This window comes from Hoplias malabaricus, chromosome X2 (assembly GCF_029633855.1).
Source record: "Hoplias malabaricus isolate fHopMal1 chromosome X2, fHopMal1.hap1, whole genome shotgun sequence".
NCBI classification, from domain to species: Eukaryota; Metazoa; Chordata; class Actinopteri; order Characiformes; family Erythrinidae; genus Hoplias; species Hoplias malabaricus.
In genome coordinates this window covers 28,840,416-28,856,863 of record NC_089819.1, presented here as the reverse complement: position 1 = coordinate 28,856,863, position 16,448 = coordinate 28,840,416, and the positions used below count along the sequence as shown (strand labels likewise).

Sequence of the window (16,448 nt, the reverse complement as noted above, 5' to 3'; positions counted from 1 at the left end):
GTGTTGTTCTGAATGATTTTGTGACCTGTGCAGGGTGTAGTGATGTCATTAGAATCACTTTATTGGCCACTGTGCTGCACACAGAGGAATTTGTTCTCTGCATTTAACCCAATCTGTGCAGTGAAACACACATTTACACACACACACTAGTGAACACTAGGGGGCAGTGAGCACACGTGGGCGCCCAGCGAGCAGTAGGGGATTAGACGCCTTGCTCAAGGTCACTTCAGTCATGACCTACCGGCTTTGGGGATCGAACCAGCCACCTTCCGGTTACACGCCCAGGCCACTGCTGCCCTCATTATTTTAATAGAAATAGATAGCTGCACCCTTCTCAGGCCTAGAGTCCATATGAAAACCTGAGTCCTGTTGAGATGTGTGGGGTCTGCAGGTCAAACAAGTGCCTGTCTGTACCTTTGTTTCTAAATAAGCTCCTTTCTGAATCTACAGGGACTCATCAGACTGCAAACACAATGCATTTCAGTGAGGAGTTTAGTTAATAAACAAATGCATTCGCATCTTAATCCCTTGCTCTCTGCCATGTTGATCATCCTTGAACAAAACCGTCGGTTCTGATTGGTCCTTTCCGTTATCTCAAGGAATTGTGTGTAATAGGCCTCAGTTGAACCTTCATCTTCACAGTCCTCCCCAAAGGCAGCAGTGACGATGTGTAGAGGGCACTTGTTATCACCCCCTGATCCAGAGAATGAGAAATGGACACTCTACAGCTTCGCTGTCCTCGTGTACACGTGCAGTTGTAGACTATTTATGAATTATTTATTACAAACACTAATTCCAAAAAAAAAAAAAGGGTCTGGGACACACCTCTAAACACTCCTCTCCTCTCTGGACTCATTGCATAAAACGTCTGTGTCCACGTGATGTAATGGTGATAAAAGGACATGAAATCCTGGCACCGTCGGTCCACTGTAAATAAATTTAATAACACCAAGGGGAGGCCTTGTGAAACCAGCCCTCAACCTCATTTCATCTGGAACAGTGTCCACTGTGAGGACATTTATCGAAGGGCTATATTACTCTCTGTTATTAAATACACATTTAAATGGTTTACTCATTCTGTGTGTTACTGTCTTTTTTTTTTATTTCTTCTAACATTATAGAAATACTATTATTATTATTATTATTATTATTATTATTATTATTATTATATAAGGCTTGGTCATTTGTACTCCACAGTCATTCAAATTGCTGAAACAATGAGACAATACCAAGAAAATTTAAATTAAAATGTAGCATGTAGGAGAATAAAAATGAAGTATGAAAAGTGTTACCTGCACACTGCTGAAAAACAGAGAAAAGAAATAAAACGTGTAAAATTTGATTAAAACTATATATTTAAAAGAAAGAAAATTCAAAAGTATCACAAGTATTATTATTATTATTATTAGTCGTAGTAGTAGTAGTTGTAGTAGATTTTAATGTACATGCTGAAATAATAGTAATCATTTTAGCAATAGTAGTAAATGTAATATATTTATGTAGAAAAGAATTAAATGTTTTCTTATATATGTATCAGGTATCTATATATATATATATTAATTAGTACTTAATACGTATATATGATATAATATTACATATATTATCAACATTACTAATTAGAATATAGATAGTTGGTAGTATGATAAGCAAATGACAAAAAATATTTTCTTAAAATTCATATCATATGTTATACAGTATGTCTGAAGGAATATTGTTAGTTTTTATTTTTATTTTTGTATTTGCTGTTTTTTAATATACCTGATACATCCCTTCATGGAACAAACAAAACAGATAAATCTAACATCTAAATTTAGCCATATATTTAGACGTTAACTGCAGTTGTTCAAAATCTGCATATTATAACATAATCATAAACATTATCAGAGGTCTGAATGAATACTCGTTTGTTTTTAAACTGACTTTTATTTTGAAATTTGGCAGTTTAAGCTCCCGTCCGTCTGCGTGTTTACGAAGCTCACTGAATACAGCTTTCTGATTGGTCACACCCCTGAATCACTCCCCCAGCCTAGCGTTTCTATTGGCCGTTGGCTTCTGACCACAGCGCGAGCCTGGCATAGCCGTACCTACGGCTCTGAATCGTGGGTTCTGATAGGCAGATCCTTTCTGTCTGTACACGCTCGTTTGCATAACAGCGTGCAACTCGGCTGATGTGAGCCGAGCTGCTGCAGCCAATCAGACTTCGATATGCTAATACGCGCTACGCCCCTCCCTCCGCCTCTGATTGGGTAAAACCGATGAATATCTTACGTAATTGACTCACTTTTCCATTGATTCTGTAAGGGGGCCTTTATTATATAGATTTATAAGATAGATTTTATATTTAAATATAGATAGATGAAAATCATTATTATTATTATTATTTTTTAATTTATTTATTATTATTATTATTATTATATGCACATTAATGTATTGTCATATTTATGTCAGCCCATAAAAATATATTACGTAAACTGTATTTATGTGTATATCCATTTTATATATACATTTTTGGCACTATTTGATGTTACTTTTGCAATATTTGATGCTGTGGTTTGATTGGTCACGCCCCTGAACCACCCCTCTGTCTCTGCATTTCTGTTTGTCTTCCTCATAGTCGTTATTTACTTAGTAATATAAATAAATATTCTCCGTACTAAAATTTAAATCCTGTACACTTTAAGGTATCGATTATTTAATTTCTTTTACACCCCCTACACACGTATTAAGTCATTCATTCATTCATTCTCGTTTCTTTGTGCTGCTCGAGAAGGGACTACATTCAGCGCGGATGAAGACAACCGCTCGGTCTGTGGGCGTAAACTGTGGGTGTGGCCTCGTAGTTTTCCTACCGTGTGTGGGCGTGGTCTCGCAGTGCCTTCTTGGCTTATGTGCGCGTGCCCGGTGAGTTCGTAAGTGAGTGAGTGAGCGAGCGGGTGACAGCGGACGCAGAGGGTCGCAGAGCTCGGTGTGTTACTGTGTGTGTTACAGGGTGTGTGTGAGAGAGACATGATGTGTGAGAAAGTGGAGAAAGCGGAGAGATCCGAGCGGATCCTGGAAGACTCCCAGCCACTGTGGACCCCCAACAGCAAACACAACACACACATGGACAAGTTCAGATTACACTGCAACCGGCAGCACGGGCTCAACACAGGTAACACACTCACACACACACACACTGCAATAAGGGATCAGAACAGGTAACACACACCACAAGCTTAGGGGATAAAACACACACACACAGGAGAGGATAAGCTAAGAGCTAATACACTTAGAGCATTTTCTAGAGTCTGTCAAACAAACACAGTCCGGGATCTAAATGGCAGCACAGTGTTGTGTAGTTCCACCTTAAACATCACTTTCTGTCTCAGACTCTTACAAGATAACTTCCTCTTCCACCTTAAATATTACATCACGTCTTGTGCCATTCACTCTTGTTCTAAACGAATGGGCTTCTCATTCCAACTGTCCATTCCTCCTTAACACATGTAGTATGTAACAAGTTAAACTTGACCCCTTTTATTTTCCCGCCCCACCTTAAATTCTACATTTCTAACAGCGTCTAGAGCAGTGTGATGCTGTCAGGGTATTTTCGCATTTCACACTAAAAATTGTGACACCTTAAATTATCTGGTGGAGGCTGAAGCTGTCATCTTTACTCGATTTCTCCGGTCCACCTTAAAATGTCTGATCGTGGCTCATACATTGCAGAAGTTTACCTCTCATTCGAGGTTTAAATTTCTTCTTAAATAATGCATTATATTAGAGATCTGCTTCTTACTGCGATGCTCCTTTTCCACCTTAAAGTGAACAGTTATTGATGATGATGATGGGTCTGGCCTCTGTTTATATTTCACACCTGTGCAGTTTTGGCCTTATGTTTATGATCATTGTTCCACCTTAAATGGTGCAGCAGTTAAAGTTAAATAGACAATAAGAAGCACGCTTGAAGATGTCAGGATGTAAATGAGCTGTAAGTGTTTAAGGTGGAACAGAAAATTGAGGATAAGCCAAAATAAGCCAATTTGTGTCTGATCTCGGCTGCATCATTTAAGGTGGAAAGGAAAACACCATATTGCATGGTTCAGTGAGAACACAGTACTGATGTGTTCAGTCTCTCTCTCTCTCATACACACACACACACACACACACACACACACACACACACGTGTATCTGTGAATTGTGGGGACATTACGTAGACTTCATTTTGTGGATCTACCCTTGTCTTCACCTTAACATTGTTTCCACTGTGGGGACCAAGAGAAGCCCCCACAGCGAATCAGTCAAACATTAACTGCTAATGAATCTCTGTATTTGTTGCTTTTTAGTAAACTATAATGAGCTGTACCAGTGGTCTGTGGAGAATTATGCCGAGTTTTGGGCGGAGGTTTGGAAATACTGTGGGATCACCTGCTCCAAGACGTACGAAGAGGTAATGTGATACATTTATATGGCATTTTGGTACAGTCCCAGTGCTCTGATTGGACAAGAGACATTCCATGAGTGTTGATATAGGCCTTGTTCACACTTGGCATTAAGATCCGTTTTTGGTGATCGGATCAAGTTTGGATTTCATGTGTGAACAGAAAGTGTTTTTTCCCTGTGTCCGGATAAAGTCACGCCAGCAGAACACACCACACTCCTCACAGACAGTCACCCGGAGGAAACCCACGCAGACACAGGGAGAACACACCACACTCCTCACAGACAGTCACCCGGAGGAAACCCACGCAGACACAGGGAGAACACACCACACTCCTCACAGACAGTCACCCGGAGGAAACCCACGCAGACACAGGGAGAACACACCACACTCCTCACAGACAGTCACCCAGAGGAAACCCACGCAGACACAGGGAGAACACACCACACTCCTCACAGACAGTCACCCAGAGGAAACCCACACAGACACAGGGAGAACACACCACACTCCTCACAGACAGTCACCCGGAGGAAACCCACGCAGACACAGGGAGAACACACCACACTCCTCACAGACAGTCACCCGGAGGAAACCCACGCAGACACAGGGAGAACACACCACACTCCTCACAGACAGTCACCCGGAGGAAACCCACACAGACACAGGGAGAACACACCACACTCCTCACAGACAGTCACCCGGAGGAAACCCACACAGACACAGGGAGAACACACCACACTCCTCACAGACAGTCACCCGGAGGAAACCCACGCAGACACAGGGAGAACACACCACACTCCTCACAGACAGTCACCCGGAGGAAACCCACGCAGACACAGGGAGAACACATCACACTCCTCACAGACAGTCACCCGGAGGAAACCCACGCAGACACAGAGAGAACACACCACACTCCTCACAGACAGTCACCCGGAGGAAACCCACGCAGACACAGGGAGAACACACCACACTCCTCACAGACAGTCACCCGGAGGAAACCCACGCAGACACAGGGAGAACACACCACACTCCTCACAGACAGTCACCCGGAGGAAACCCACACAGACACAGGGAGAACACACCACACTCCTCACAGACAGTCACCTGGAGGAAACCCACGCAGACACAGGGAGAACACACCACACTCCTCACAGACAGTCACCCGGAGGAAACCCACGCAGACACAGGGAGAACACACCACACTCCTCACAGACAGTCACCCGGAGGAAACCCACGCAGACACAGGGAGAGCACACCACACTCCTCACAGACAGTCAGCCGGAGTGGGACTCGAACCCACAACCCTCAGGACACTGGAGCTGTGACTGAGACACTACCTGCTGCTCCACTGTGACGCCCTGGAACAGAAAATTAGCGATGATTAAATAAACAAACACTTTATAATCTGTGACACTTTGTTATCGACTAATAAGCTGTGTCTCACTGAAGTTGTCAGGGCTGGGTTTATATTCCTATGACCCAATCACAGCTGTGCTGATACTCAGCAGAACAGCGCCACCTTCTGTGTTAATGCCTAATGAATATTCACTAGGATCTGTTGTATATATTTATATTATAACTGACACAGACATTGCAGCGGTAATGTTTATTTTGTTATAGTCAGATATGTTAAATATGATATTAGTTATATGCATTTCTGTCAAGAGATGAGGAAAAAGATCAGGCAACGCCGTGTTGTGTAATTTAACCCTTCCAATTATCTCCATGTGAATTTACCTTTATTTTCTAAATATTGATGCCCTGAGTAAAAGCTCTGTGTCCTTTATTAGGCAGGGTCACATTAAATGTTACATGAAACATAACAGATGTCACACACACAGGACTTTACCCACGAGTTGTTGACGCTTTTTACTGAATGGTACCTACAGAACTCGACTTAGATTTTCTAGTTCTCCACCAGGTGAATCAGGTCCTGGTTCTGGAAGCGGGTTCTTGTTTAGTGGCTTTTCTCTCGTGGTTCAGAGCGAGTCGAGTAGGGACTAAACCGTGGCGTGTAAACCTTGCAGAGCGCTGATTGTCCAGAGAGAGTCGTCACTCTACACCACGCAACGCAGACGACCAGCACCAACTCTCCATCTGTAAAATCTCCAGCTGCAGCAGAGATCACGTTTGTTTTTATCCGACTCACGACGGCAGCTCGTAAAATGACGCCATGGTCTTTTGAAGAGGTTCAAACGCTCCTTGGATCGGTGGCCGACGAAAGAATCCAGCGAGAGCTGGACGCTGCAACAAGGAAGGAACAAACTCTACTGACCTGTCTGAACTGATGATGGAGCTGTGTTCACTCCCAAACAACAACAACACGCCGATACACCATGAGTACACACCGCTTAACATTACCACCGCCGTTATTGTGGTTTCCAAAGCCCACTGTTCCCCTTAGAGACGGGGGTTAGAGACGACACCGATACATTTCGGAGGGGGGGAGCTGTGGGAGTGGAAAACCAACCAGGAACCAATCAGAGAGTAGAGTCCAGTAGAAAAGCACTGTATATGTCTCTCAAGGACCCACTCGAATGACTGCTCCCCAACACTGGAGTATGGTTCAGCAGAACTAGACTCTCCTGATGGTGTTGCTGCCATAATGGCTACTTATTGTCTGGTGAGGTGTTACATTAAATGTAGTGGAAGATTGTTGTGAGGATTTGATGGCAGACACATGGGTGCTGATGACAGCTGATTAGTCCTGGATCAAAAATCCCCCTCTAAAGCCAGGATCACACTACACCACGCCAGTCTAACGGCACTAATCTGGTACAGTGAACGTCGTGAAAGTATCGTGTAGTCTGACCCTGGCTTACCTCATCCCTGAGGTTTTTATTTGGAGCGTCTCATTCACTAATGAGACTCCCACAGTCAGGACCGGTGCAGTTATGGCCCGAGTGTCTGTGGTAGATTAGTCATCATTGATGATATAATCTGGGATTTGTTTCCTGATGTTTCCTGTTGATCAGCGCTGACTCATGTCCATGTTGTGGTCAGAGTTCACTGAGTAATTGAGGAAAAAGGAAATCCATATCCGTCCGTAACTCACACACACTGCTGCTCGTTTATCTGGTGTGAAGGAGGTCAAGTGCAGCTCGGGGTCGATATTCAGACGCCATGCAGCGGTAAATACACCAATAATCAATGATTACATACAGAAGGAGAACACACAGATAACAGACTTAACACTGCATGCGTTATCTATTTCTCACAGTCATCTACACACAGTCTTATCAGAATATTACGACCACCTCCTTGTATCTACACTCACTGTTCATTCTCTCAGCTCCACTGACCACACAGGAGCATGGGTAGTCCATCTGTGGCTCTGCATACTTTGTTACCCCCCTCTCCCCCTGTTCCTCAGCACCCAGGACCCCCACAGAGCAGGTGTGATGTGGTGGTGGATCATTCTCATCGCTGCAGTGACACTGACGTGGTGGTGGTGTGTTAGTGTGTGTTGTGCTGGTGTAGAGTGGATCAGACACAGCAGTGCTGCTGGAGTTTTTACACACACACACACACACACACTGAATTGCCTTTGTGTATGAAATGTCCTTTAGAAATAAACCATCCTGCCCTGGTTTAAATAAATCTGCTGAAGTCTGGAAGAAGATATCGGCGAACGTTCTGAGTTTAAAATTAGAACTGGGGATGAGTCTCCTGTCGGATACAACAAGGATGTAACAGCCCCGGGCCTCTGTGCTGTGGCTCTGGTGCTGAAAATCATACATCATATCCAAGCCGTATGATAGTAATAAGATCATATCGCGATGCTGAGCGTCTGTTTTCACTCAGGCCTTATTCACTGAACCTTATTCCTCTCTGTCAGCGTCTGATTGGGCAGCGCTTCTCCGTCTGTGTTCTTAAGACACCCACTTTTCCTTATTCAACCTTTAATGCACCCTGACCGCTCATTAATCTTTTTCCCTGGCAAACAGCACACAAAGCCCCTGCTCTGATCATTGTGTAGTGTCCTGGCTCTAAAGCCCATCCACTCCATCAAGCCTTAGATCCAGCAGAGCCGGTGATTTTTACCCTGTTTTTAAACTAAACTTTAGCATCAGTCTGGATTTCAGCTGACGTTTGACGTCCCACGTGAGTGAAGGCGGAGCGGCCGGACCCTCGGGGGGGGGGGGGATTTGAGGTCAGAAACGTCACGGTTTGAGAGGCTCTCGGCTGACCTCGCCGTCTCACACGCAGCGGTCCGCGTACCATAAAACGCACAATAGCACACACAGCAAGTGGAAACCAGGCTGAGTGCAGGAAAGTCGCACTGAGGCCCCTCAGGATCTTTACGTTATTGAATTATTGAACAATATATGGACATTCCCTTAATTTCTTTGCTGACCTCAGTGTTGTACATTGTGTTTATTGTTTGTTTGTTTACATGAGAATAAACATCACCATTGTTTCATCCACTCGCTCTGTTTTCCGGAGACATTTACTGTGTGTTTGACTTCTGTACTTTCCTTATTTAAATACGCTTTAAATCTTTTGTAGATCAATTACGAGTGTAATTACGAGTGTTTTTTTACGTTGTTACGTTGTTCTTGCGTGATTTCAGGGATGTACGATTTTCACTGTACTCTGTAACTGCCTGGTTACCGTGCACACGGCAATTAAATTCTTCAAACTTATTCTTCAAATTCTTCAGTCTGTTTACACATTATTTTCCAGTTCCGATGCTTGAATATTGTTAATAATTAAAGCTTTTGCTCTGAGTTCATTGCTCTGTAAAAAGGGGTGCATTTGCGTGAAAATGCTATTATCTTTATATCAGTGGCAAAACAGGGCTTAATATGTGTTTAATGAATTAATCGTGTTTATCGCAGATAAGGGCTGGACGATATGGTCATAATTTATATCACATATTTCTTAATTTTGATCGATAGAAAATAAAAAAAAGTATAAAATCCACTGATTAAAGCTCTGAGAACAAACAAGGAACATGACGTCACCCTCTTGGTTTTGTCAATATTAGTATTTTTAAACGAAATTTTAAATATCGAACTGATGACAGCGCCCTCTAATGACCGTCGGTCAGTGATGCTGTATATGATGTATATCGTTGTTACTGAAACATTTTATATAATATTATTGGCATATTCTGTAACTGTAGTTGAGGGTCTGGAGCCTCCCCAGAATCACCGTGTGCAAGGCAGGAACACATGCTGGGGGCGCCAGTCTTTCACAGGGCGTCACACACTCACACACTCACACCTACGAATAAATTTGAGTCACCAATCCCCTGGACCCTGGAGCTGTGAGACAGAGCCTGTACCTGCAGCGCATCTGGGGGAATATATTGATAATAAAATATGGCTGTAGTCACAGGCCTCCCTCCAGTTCTCGGTGCGTAACGAGTGAATGAAGCCTGTTGTGGCAGATGCAGAGCGCTGAAGAGTTAAGAGTTTCCTCATTAACAAACCCTCCATGAACTCATTAATCAATTAATTAAATGAATATAAACGACCCATTTTTTGACCCATTATTTTTTATGCCTCATTCCAGACCCCATTTTGAAGGTTGTTTTTTTTCTCTCGCAGGTGGTGGACGTGTCCAAGAAGGTTTCGGATGTTCCCGAGTGGTTTAAAGGCAGCAGACTGAACTACGCAGAGAATCTGCTCAAACACAGAGACCAGGACAAAGTGGCTCTGTACGCCGCTGGTCAGTAAACAGCGTACGATACGGTGCACACACAGCAAGGCCACAGGCTTTCACACACACTCCTCATGAGGGCATTCAGCTGTTACCCTGCAGCATTGTGTACACTCTTTACTTAGAGGGTGGGAGGCTCTGGAGCAGCTGCACATGAGCCTCACCACTGGAAGGGTATAACTCCCCCTCCCTCACGGCACTGAGCAGGGAACAAGTGGATCTGGCGTGGTCCTCGCTATTTTTTTCATGTGGCTGCCATCAGATCCTCACAGCAATGTTCTGATATCCAGTGTAAAGCCGTAGAGACACTTACTGCAGCAAAAGAGCAACAACCTCCTGAAGTGTGGCCTAAGGAGATTTCAAGTGCAAGCTTCATTTAAAAAAAAAATGTTTGGCATGAATACACACACTCACACACACACACACACACATGAGTCTGTATTCTGAAACTCTGTGTGTGTGTGTGTGTGTCTTTGATTTGTATCTCTAAAGATTGGAGCTGCCACCGAAGCACTCTGGCTAATGTAGAGCTAAATGAATTGTGGGCAGTAATTTGATTTGTGGCTGCGGTGTTCTGGTATGGGCAGGAGTGTGTGTGTGTGTGTGTGTGTCCTAATGGATGTCCTGTGTCCTGTTGATGTGATTGTCTATGTTTCATTGATCAGACCTGCGTCATCTCAAACGTAATGAAGGGCCGAGACGTGGGCGATATATTAATGATACTTTATCGTCAGTGAAGCTCCTGAGGTGTTCATTAGTATTCACACAGGAACAGAACTGTACTTTAAAACACGCTGAGTGATGGGATTAACCCCCATATTGTTGATGCCATTTAAACCAATTAATACTAATTAATACCCCCTACCCCGTTTTCAAGGGGTTAAAAAGGGCATAGGGGTTAAAATCTCCCCGTAAGAAACAGGACGACCTTCAAGACCCTGATACTTCATCAGAACACAAATAAAACAGAGCAGCGCTTCACTCCCAGGCGACTAGCGCCGCTCTGTAGCAGCTCTGCACCAGTCTGCAGTGATATCAGAGGAGCTGCTGGACTTTAGTTACATTTAGAGCCTCATTCTCCTTCAGAAGAGTTCCACAATCCCTGTCTCCTCTGTTTTGAAGCCGAATACAGATTCGTATTCAGCATCTTTTTGTTCCGGGTTTTCCTCCGGGTGACTGTCTGTGAGGAGTGTGGTGTGTTCTCCCTGTGTCTGTGTGGGTTTCCTCCGGGTGACTGTCTGTGAGGAGTGTGGTGTGTTCTCCCTGTGTCTGTGTGGGTTTCCTCCGGGTGACTGTCTGTGAGGAGTGTGGTGTGTTCTCCCTGTGTCTGCGTGGGTTTCCTCCGGGTGACTGTCTGTGAGGAGTGTGGTGTGTTCTCTCTGTGTCTGTGTGGGTTTCCTTCGGGTGCTCCGGTTTCCTCCCACAGTCCGAAAACACACATTGGTAGGTGGATTGGAGACTCAAAAGTGTCCATAGGTGTGAGTGAATGTGAGTGTGTATTCTCCCTGTGAAGGACTGGCACCCCCTCCAGGGTGTATTCCCGCCTTGTGCCCAATGATTCCAGGTAGGCTCTGGACCCACCGCAACCCTGAACTGGATAAGAGTTACAGACAATGAATGAATGAATAAATGAATGTTATAAGCAGTTAACATGAATGTTAAAAAAAGCCAGTTATAGTCTGTTTCATCACTGTAATTTTGTGTCATTATACTGTCAGCCGTAGCCTAATAATTGGGGGTCCTAGTGTGCGCGTGCGCTCTTTATTGCCACATACAGGTTTAATGCAGAAGACACATTTTGTTGTATTTTGTGCAATGACAAATTTTTACATTTACATTTTACACTGTGTTTATATATATATATATATATATATGTATGTATGTATGTATGTGTATGTGTGTAGCGGAGGGGAAGGAGGAGATCGCTAAGGTGACGTTTGCGGAGCTGAGGCGGGATGTTGCTCTGTTTGCGGCGGCGATGAGGAAGATGGGCATCAAAACGGGCGACAGAGTCGTGGGTGAGTGTCTCAACTTTAACAGTATCCTACACCTGTGTGTGTGGAGGATGTGTGTGTGTGTGTGTGTGTGTGTGTGGAGGGTGTGTGGAGGTCAGCAGTGTGCTGCAGTAGCCCTTCTGTGGGTTTGGAGCAGACAGACCCTCGCCTTCACTCCCTCCACCATCACTTTTGGTACCGACCACTGCACACTGACCACAACGTTACGACCGTCACGGTGTGGCTCTTAAAGCTGCTCAGATCCTTTCTCCTGCTTCCAACATCGACTTCAGAAATGTTTCCCCTCGCTGCCGAACACACCCTCGCCCCTCGACAGGTGTCACCAAAGTAACCCCTTTATTCACCACACTTCTCAGTGGTTTTAATGTTGTGGCTGGTCCGTGTATGTGCTGGAGGTAAAGGAGGGTGCTGCTCGCTCCTGTAAAGTTACTGTGTTGGAGACACTTGAGAGGGAGGGAGAATAAATGGTTTCTTTATATTGCAGCATTTGGCTCACACACCCTCACTGGCAAACACCGCAGCTCCAGTCTGACTGGACCTCTCTCTATCTCTCTCTCTCTGTGTGTGTGTGTGTGTGTGTGTGTGTGTGTGTGTGTGTGTGTGTGTGTGTGTGTGTGTGTGTGTGTGTGTGTGTGTGTGTGTGTGTGTGTGTGTGTGTGTGTGTGTGTGTGTGTGTGTGTGTGTGTGTGTGTGTGTGTGTGTGTGTGTGTGTGTGTGTGTGTGTGTGTGTGTGTGTGTGTGTGTGTGTGTGTTCCATTAGCTGTATTACTTTCTCTGCAGTAATGAAATGGGTGGACCTCAGTGCAGTGACTCATACAACCACGTATCTCTCTCTCTCTCACACACACACACACACAAAGTTTTGGACTCTCCGGCTGGTTTAACAGGTTATAAATGTTAGAAAATGTGATGTCACTGATTCTACTACTGCCCACCCCACACACGTATACACACACACACGTTCTGGTTTGGACTCCCCGGCTGGTTAAACAGGTTATAAATGTAACAGAAATGTGATGTCAGTGCTTATCTCCACAATCCTGAAATTCAAGCACATCAGCCACATCACACCAGTGGACAGCCTCAGAGAGAACGGAGAAACAAACAAAACTAAACTAATATTAACAATAAAACCCCATCCCATTATTCCTGTGTGTGTGAGAGAGAATGTTGGTTTAACTCTTTCCACACATCCCCTGGTGACCGTGTTGTTTGAGGTGATGGTCCGGGGTCCTGTTGTTAGAGGTTAATAAACACTTGTGTTAAATGAAGTGTGCTGTTGATTTAACGAATTGTACGATCAGGAGACCGTCTGGAAACACACTGTTCTTCACTCGGTCACAACACAGCGACTACTTTTTAGAAACAACCTTTGACTGTATTTATATTGTTGTATTTATTGTAATTGTTATTTTATAAACACACACACACACACACATTGTCCAAACTTCACTGACCACCTTTTCATGTCCACACTGAAACTGTAATTAGTGTGAAAAGGTGTTTATATAAAATATAAATTTCATACTGTGTCAGGTTTACTGCCTCCACTTCCTTTTCAGTTTCTGAGAGAGGCCACGCCCCCTGACCCAGTCTTAGCATTTAGTTAGAGAACGGATACAGGAAGAAGGAGGAGGAGAATATAAATGCAATTGTGTCTCTGTCTGTGTCTGTGTCTGTGTCTCTGTCTGTGTCTCTGTCTGTGTCTCTGTCTGTGTCTCTGTCTGTGTCTCTGTCTGTGTCTGTGTCTCTGTCTCTGTCTGTGTCTGTGTGTGTGTCTGTGTCTGTGTGTGTCTATGTGTGTGTCTGTGTGTGTGTGTGTCTGTCTGTCTGTGTGTGTCTGTGTATGTGCGTGTCTGTCTGTCTGTGTGTCTGTGCGTGTCTGTGTGTCTGTGTCTGTGCGTGTCTGTGTGTGTCTGTCTGTGTGTGTCTGTCTGTGTGTGTCTGTGTGTGTGTCTGTGTATGTGTGTCTATGTGTGTGTGTGTGTGTCTGTGTGTGTGTGTGTGGAGCAGATAGAATGATGCTGTAGCTTTACTGACGTTTAATAAAATATAGAGCAGTGTCTTTAGTGCATCTCTCTCCCTCTCTTAGTTACATCTTCTTCTTCTTCTTCTTCTTATTATTATTATTATTATTACTATTATTAATATTAATATATATTTATACATACACACAGTACCGTGCAGAAGTCTTAGACCCCTAAGATAATGTTTAAACTAATGCCCTCAGTGAGTGTGGGGCTGGTATAAAGTTATATACAGGGTAGGCCATTTATATGGATACACCTTAATAAAATGGGACTGGTTGGTGATATTAATTTCCTGTTTGTGGCACATTAGTATATGTGAGGGAGGGAGGGGGACTTTTCAAGATGGGTGGTAACCATGGCGGCCATTTTGAAGTCGGCCATTTTGGATCCGACTTTTGTTTTTTCAATGGGAAGAGGGTCATGTGACACATCAAACTTATTGGGAATTTCACAAGAAAAACAATGGTGGTTGGTTTTAACGTAACTTTATTCTTTCATGAGTTATTTACAAGTTTCTGACCGCTTATAAAATGTGTTAAAAGTGCTGCCCATTGTGTTGGATTGTCAATGCAACCCTCTTCTCCCACTCTTCACACACTGATAGCAACACCGCAGGAGAAATGCTAGCACAGGCTTCAATGGTCACCACCGTCTAGAAAAGTCCCCCCCTCCCATATACCAATGTGCCACAAACAGGAAGTTAATATTCACCAACCATTCCCATTTTATTAAGGTGTATCATATAAATGACCCACGCTGTATATCACAGTAAACACAAACTAATAATAATATAAAACACATATATATTTTTCTCTATAAAGCAGTGGGTGAGAGTGAGTTTGAAGAACAGTGTTTTGTTCAGATTCTCCTTGATTCACATGAATTTGTTAAATCCACCGCACACTTTATTTAAAATCATTATTGATTCACCACTAAAACTAGGCACTGGATGATCACCTCAAATAATACACACTCCACGAGGAGAGCCTTGGACAAAGTTAAACACAGTCACACACAGAGGATCACACTGGAGGAATGTGACTGGGTTTATTCTAAAGTTTATTCACAAATAAACACTCACTGCTCAGATCAATAGCTTTTAAAGTCTCTGGTGCCTACGTCTATTGTGTACTGTACACAACACTTATTTAAATTATAATTATAATGTGTAATACTCATATCTCATCTCTCCAAAGCTCCAAAGAAGGTCATTTAATACTTTTTTATATACGTTTTTATTTGTCAATTCCTTGTCATTTTTAATTCAGTTTTTTTACGTAATGTAAAGAGCGGATGTTTGTAATTGTGTAAAATCAAGAAGAGGTTGTTTTGGGAGTGGGTTTTGTGTGTGTTTTTGTGTATAGACAGGGAGGAAGGTAAGGTGTTGTCTTTTGTTTACACTTAGGTAAGTTAGAGCTGTTTGTGGGTCAGTTAGGAGGGGTGTTTGTTTGTTGTTTTTGTCGGCTAAAGGCCAGCCTGAAGTTCACTGGTGTTTGGTTTCATTGTACATATCACATTTACAATATATATTCTATTCATTATTCATTCTGTGTTTCCGTTTGTGTCCTTTTTGTTTCACCATTTACATCTGCTACAGTTATTCCCTTCATATATATTAATTTCAACCCATTCCTCATTCTGTTACGGCTCAACCCTAGACTGGGTCGTAACAGTAGCTCTGCTGGACCACCATCGTCTGCCACATCAGCGTCACGAGTTACGTTTCATGCAACATTTCATGTGCCCTGCCCCATAAAGGACATAGGGCTTTCCCCCTGGGAATGTGGAGTAGGACTGAGCCGTGCAGGGCACATCAAATTATAGAAGTGAATCTAAATAAAATAAAACTTCAGACGTCAAAAATGACTGCTAATGTACACCTTTTTAATTGTAGTAAAGAATTGTCTCAGGAAGCCTACACTGGGCTCTGTGGGGGCAGGAAGGTGTTCTGTGTAGATGCTTGAGCCCTACGTAGTGCAGAACGTTGAGCCGATTGAGACGGGGCCGGGGGAAAAAGGCGAAAGTCTTCACAGCGCTCTGTAGCTCTTTCACACGGCTGATAAACACAGATTAAAGGTTTCTGGTGACTGCAGTGATGTGGAAACTGAATTCAGCAGCAAGACTAGAACCACCACACGGATCTGACACAGCGCCCCCTGTTGAGGAGTGGGGGGTAATTCAGGCAGTGAGTGGATGGTCAGTTGTTGAAGGTGATGATGATGATGGAAGCAGTGTAAGGATCTGAGGCACGGTGATTAGGGCCACACTGTGATGTTCAGAGCGACTCCCAGACTCCGGTGCCGTGGACTGTTCCA

At 43.7% G+C, this 16,448-nt stretch overlaps 1 protein-coding gene across 1 annotated transcript in view; it reads left to right on the top strand.

The window, feature by feature from the left end:
- The first annotated feature begins 2,929 nt into the window (after positions 1-2,929).
- Positions 2,930-16,448, top strand: part of LOC136677374 (acetoacetyl-CoA synthetase-like) — a 63,175-nt gene continuing 49,656 nt past the window's right edge. The window contains exons 1-4 of the mRNA XM_066654898.1: positions 2,930-3,151; positions 4,327-4,430; positions 9,977-10,097; positions 11,993-12,106. Of these exons, the coding sequence (XP_066510995.1) occupies positions 3,007-3,151; positions 4,327-4,430; positions 9,977-10,097; positions 11,993-12,106 (484 nt within the window). The 5' untranslated portion in view covers positions 2,930-3,006. The remainder of the gene's footprint in view (positions 3,152-4,326; positions 4,431-9,976; positions 10,098-11,992; positions 12,107-16,448) is intronic.